Genomic DNA, 5,804 nt, shown 5'->3' on the forward strand with positions numbered 1-5,804 from the left:
CTTAAATACTTTTAAACAATAAGTGATTATTATTGGTATCTGTTGTTCAGCCTATATCAATTTAAAATTATTTTCATTTAGAGATATGGTATAACTATTAAGTCAATCATAAGTATTTGAATAAAAATGTATCATTTTTAGTTCATATCTAAAAATGTTCTGAGAAATTTGATAATAGGACAGAAAATGAATTATTTTTCTCCACACAATTTTTAAGTTGAAACTGGAATTCTTGTTCATATATCATTCTAAAAACGTGTGTCTAAAACTGTGAGGATATTTTTTGCTGTTTGTTTTATGATAGGTGTTAGCATTGAAAAGCATAAAATTAGCTTTTCCTTGAAATAATGAATTTTCACATTATTAGTAGATTAATAAAAAGTAAAATATTTGTATAATGGCTTAAATTTCTTATATGAGTGAAGGCTGCCGTTCAGAGTTGGAGAGGCAAGGAGAGCTTGTGAGCTCTATTCATCCCTCTCCCAGCCACTGTAATGCAGCACCTTTAAGATAAACTGATGCATCACACAGGCAACACACACACACACACACACACACACACACACACACACACAAATGGAATCAATTCTATAAAAGAAGGTAACTACAAGTCACAAAATCTTACAGAATCCAATCATGAATAGACCTCCTATTTTTGAATTAGACATTGCTTCTGTCTATATCCATTCCAGGAGTGGCAGTGTTATGAGAGCAGTCAAGTGTCTGAGAAAGGAACAGCAATGACATGCTTGTACCTCCATGGTTTGCTATAAAATTTATCTTTTGGAAGAAGTTGATACAACTGACTTTACAGATCAATTTTTATTATATATTAAGGGATAAGTATGCTAAATTATTGGGTTGTTAATGATATTTAAGGTAAAGATCTTACTTGATTTTGAAAATTGGTCCATCATAAGGAAAATAGAGTCCTACATATAAGTTTCATTGATTGACAAATACAAAAGCCAGCATTATGTTTCCTTCTTGACTCATTTTTAGAAAAGGATGATGTGTGTGTATTTCAAGAAGTATCAGTATTAAATCATGGACAGTCTATGATAAAGTACTTGGAAGGGGACTTCTGTTACACAATAGAGTGTCTGGAAGAAAAAGATAACCATACAGACTTTCATACTTTGAATGTTACAATGGTGAACTGTTCAAAAGACTGTGAAGATGTAAGTACTCTTATAAGTCATTCTGGTGGGCTAGTGAATTTAATATCGGCAGCTGCAAATTTTGAATTGGCTAATACTGCATGAGTTATAAACTTGAATAATTCCTTGACTATTATTATTACATTATATTTTGGGGGGTTTTTGAACAGGGTCTCCCCAGAGCCCAAAGTGGACTAGAATTCAATCTGTAGATCAGGCTGGTCTCAGTCACACAGAAACCTGCCTGTCTCTGCCTCCTGAGTGTTGGCATTAAAAGCATGTGCCACCACACCTGGCCCAACACTGTTATTTTATGATATGTCTATTTCATGCGATTTTCACTTTTCTATGTGTGGCCTTGAGCTTTATAAAGTCTTGTTATCTACAGCTTGCTAGATTGCTTGACCTAAGGTTGTTGCACCTGCTTGATGGAGTTTGCCTGCTAGATGTAGAAGTTAACATCTACTTAATTTCTAAGTTGGTAACAGAAGATCAATTACTGTTTGAAGCTCCTCAATTTTAGCTTTAGAAATGCATACAAATTTTAAGAGAGAGAGAGAGAGAGAGAGAGAGAGAGAGAGAGAGAGAGAGTATGTAGTTGGGAAACACCTTCAGAACTAATTCATTAAAATACTTGTATTGTTGTATGACTAACACAATGCCTGGGCATTGTATATACAGCACCAGATATACACTCCATCCCCCAGTGACTATGATTGTTGTGGAACTTGCAAGAATATATCCTGCAAATTTCATATGGAAAATGGAACGTCAGTTATATATGAGGTATGAATTCTATATTTTCTAAAATGTGTTCCTTAGAGGGTAGGTCTCTATGGTGCTTTCTTAAGTTGACATTATTGAATCAAATTTGAAAAATGTCATTTCCTACACCTCTGTATACATTGCACACTCATATACAATACACACAATACACAAAAATATATTCGCTATATTTAAATTTTTGATTATTTCTATTGTAAAAATACATTTGAGTTGCTTTTCAAATTAATTTTAACATGGATTTTCACATTTTCCTAAAAGTAAGAATGAGGGGCTAGAGAGATGGTTCAGCATTTAAGTCCAAGGTTCTGTTCCCAGCACCCACGTGACAGGTTACCACTGTCTGTAACTGTAGTGCTAAGGGATCTGACACCCTCTTCTGATCTCCACAGACATTGCATAACATGGGTGCACTTAACATACATGCAGGCAATACACTTATACACATAAAATTAAAATAATAAAAAAAAATATTAAAAAATAAAAGAAATGAGTTCTGGGGAAAATGAATTGAAACAAATTGTTATATTTATCCACTTTTTTTAAAGAAAGGACATTGGTTTTAAAAATGATTACAAGATGGAAAAATTAGAACTATGTCAATAAACAGCATTACACATTTAAAAAGTTGGTGAAAATGCACAAAAACTCAATAAAGACATGCATTTAAAATTGATAATTAAGGGAGTAGGAAGAAGAAAAACAAATCTCAGGAAGGGAGGAGCATAAGTGATGTGATTTGTTGTTTTAAAATTAGTGGGGGAATATTAGAGCAAAACCTTTGGTCAGTTCTGTTGTAGAAGTATACATTTCTGTACTTCCTTCTTCTCTCTTGCATTGTATCATATAACACCACAGTTCCACATGAAGCCAAACACATACAGACATGAATGAGGTGTGTGTGTGTGTGTGTGTGTGTGTGTGTGTGTGTGTGTAATTTTGAGATACAATTGGGGACATTTTCAGATGAAATATTAATGTCACAGGAAGTTCTTTATCTTGGCTTGAATTTGATTCCCTTAAGTAGAATAGGACATATTCTGTGTAAGAAATGTAATTAACTTGAATATGTACAATAATAAGCTCCTCTCTTGTTTTTAGGAGGGAAGCACCTGGCACTATAACTGCATCACCTATAAGTGTGTTAAGACTGATGAGGGGGCAATGATTCTGAACTACAGTATGGTTTGCCCCCCTTTTAATGAAACTGAATGCAAAATGGTTTGTACTTTAATAGATCTAAGAAAATTCTGCATCAACTGTAATTTAGAAAGTACACATTAATATGTTTTCCAAGGGTGTACAAATAAGGCATTGTGGCTTATTTGCTGTAGTAAATGTTTTCTCTTCTTCCATAAATAAAACCTGTTATATTTCTTTGGTTTTCTGTTTTGAGTTCTTTATGATTCTCCAAAATTGACTTCCTTGGAGATACTTTCCTATAACTAAGTTTTTATGTGCATCTACAGGGATAACTGAAAAAATCATTTACTCAGCAAATCTACCCTCCCTTTTAAAATAGATTAATGAGCTGCTTAATTGAGTTTGGCCTTCTTTTTTTAGACAAACACCTAGATTTATTGTGTCATTAAGGCGTGCTGGCCCAGTGACATTTACTTTTGCTTTTCTGAACACAGGCCATTCAAAAATTAGGGGCTTTCGCTGATCCTACAGTTTTGCTGTAGCAATTCTCTATTTTTTTTTAAAGTGTCTATTAGGAGAGTAGATTTTTTAAGCGATATAATTTTTATTTTACAAAACTCTTTTCAGTGTTAATTACTTAGACAATAACAATCCCTTAATGAAAAATGAGATTTGTTCAGTTGTGTGGAGAAATAGCAGTCTTGCTGATTTTTCCCCCCTATATATAATGCCACTTGATAGTAATGGCTAGCTAGTAATTATGTCTAGGAAAGCTACAGAATTAAGTTCTGGAAAGAACTGCATCAGATTATTTCACAGACTCACTTTAATACAATAAATTATTATTTTATTTGAATCACAACTGGCATGTGACTAAAATCAGTTAATAATTACTATTAGAATTTCAAAAGATAATTCATAAAGGTTTATTAATCTATCATTAGACAAGAAACATCTTGAGATGTAGCGTTTGTTTGAGTAATAAAGCACTGAAAAAAATGTGCTGCCTTAACATTTAATTTTATTCTGAAACTCAGGGTAGTTTAATTAGAATAGATTAGCATATTTTATTTCTTGGAGTTGGAAAACTATGAAGTTCTCATAGAATAGCTATTATTAATTATTATTATTGATGTTATTGTTTTGTTATCTTAAATATTTTGGAAATTTAAAAGATATTCTTTCAGGTAGCATGAATTTTTGTATTTTTTCATACTATTAATGTAGAGACAAGGCAATGTTCAACTAAATATCTGATCCTAAGAAATTCTTTTTCAAAATTGTTAACTTCTGATTATTTTCCTATGAAGGCTTTGTGATAGTTGATAAAACTATTGTAAGGATTAGTCTTTTATTTCAAGTTAAGAGAAAAACACTGTAATTTTTTTTTTTTTTTACTTTATACCTTTTCTCTTTTCCTAGAATGAAGGGATTGTAAAACTTTATAATGAAGGCTGTTGCAAGATCTGTAAGTGAGGACATGGTCCATGAAATTATAATAGATTAGTTTTTATGGCTCATGCTGGTTGTGGTGTTCTCAGCATTCCATCCCTATTTTGCTCAAATTTCATAAAATACATAATTTAAATACTTTTGTGATCTGTGGTTGATAATCTTTTAAGCTAGTCTTTATGTTGTGTGGTGTGCAGAAATATTTTTATTTAGAGATATTCTCTTTTCATTTGTGGAAATTTATTTATTGTGGCACTTCCTAAAAGTATGTTACTTAGGATTTTCATAAGTTTAAAATTTTCAAGTCCACTGTAGCCTATTCTTGGAACATGTTGAACTATAGAAACTTAATGATTTTCCCCAAAGATGAGGAGACGAAGGCTCAGAGAAGCCTCTCTCATTAGGTAATAATGGATATAAACACAGGATTCTTCGTCTCTGCCAAGCTCTCTTAATTGTAGAATGATGGCCATTAACTTTAGTTCTCTTATCTGATGTATAAGAATGTGAAGTAGTTTGTGCTTTGACATTGGAGAAGCCTTGTTCAAAGCTTGGGATATTTGAGTGTCCAGGCTGTGTTGGGGAAACTGTAGAGTTTGGATATTATCACAGGATATGTGTTAAACAAAATATATTACAAAGAAACCTCTGAGGAATGAATAGGAAATGCTTCATGATACAAACAAATTCAACTAAGAATGAATAATGCTGTCCCAGCTTCATTCATTGAATTAGTTTTTCCAGGGCAGTTTAATTTCAGACAATCTTAGTTACCCATCTCTCCTTCAACCAGAGTAACTTAACCTGTATTGCCTTTACATGTTGGAATTCACATAAGCATTTATTTTAAACAATAATTTCATGAATAAAATCATATGAAAATTGATCATGTAATTCCACAATTACATAAACAAGGAAACTCAACAGAATGAGTCAATGACTTCCCTAACATGACAAAGCAAATTAGTGACAGAGTGAGGTAAGCATCCTGACTCAGGGGTTACAGTAATATCATGCATTTTTAAGTGTATATTCTTGGAAATATTATAATTTAATACTGAGTTATACACAGATGCTAAGTATTGTATCTTGAATGTTTATAAGGTGTTTTTAATTATAATCATAAGGGCCACTGTAGAGTCTTAGCATGAAGTATCCTTCATTTATATATTTCAAAAATACAACTAATTAATTATATGTAGCATGATTTTCTATTAATATGTAAGAAAATGTGGTTTTATACCCCAATTTTATTTTAAAATTAAT

General features: G+C 32.0%; 1 protein-coding gene across 1 annotated transcript in view; it reads left to right on the plus strand.

Annotated features, from left to right (window-relative positions):
- Positions 1–5,804, plus strand: part of Otogl (otogelin like) — a 168,859-nt gene that overhangs the window by 161,424 nt on the left and 1,631 nt on the right. Inside the window, exons 53-57 of the mRNA XM_029555761.1 lie at positions 693–762; positions 1,003–1,181; positions 1,842–1,946; positions 3,045–3,164; positions 4,509–4,554. Of these exons, the coding sequence (XP_029411621.1) occupies positions 693–762; positions 1,003–1,181; positions 1,842–1,946; positions 3,045–3,164; positions 4,509–4,554 (520 nt within the window). The remainder of the gene's footprint in view (positions 1–692; positions 763–1,002; positions 1,182–1,841; positions 1,947–3,044; positions 3,165–4,508; positions 4,555–5,804) is intronic.

Source organism: Nannospalax galili, unplaced genomic scaffold (assembly GCF_000622305.1).
Source record: "Nannospalax galili isolate Female #2095 unplaced genomic scaffold, S.galili_v1.0 scaffold390, whole genome shotgun sequence".
Classification (NCBI taxonomy): Eukaryota; Metazoa; Chordata; class Mammalia; order Rodentia; family Spalacidae; genus Nannospalax; species Nannospalax galili.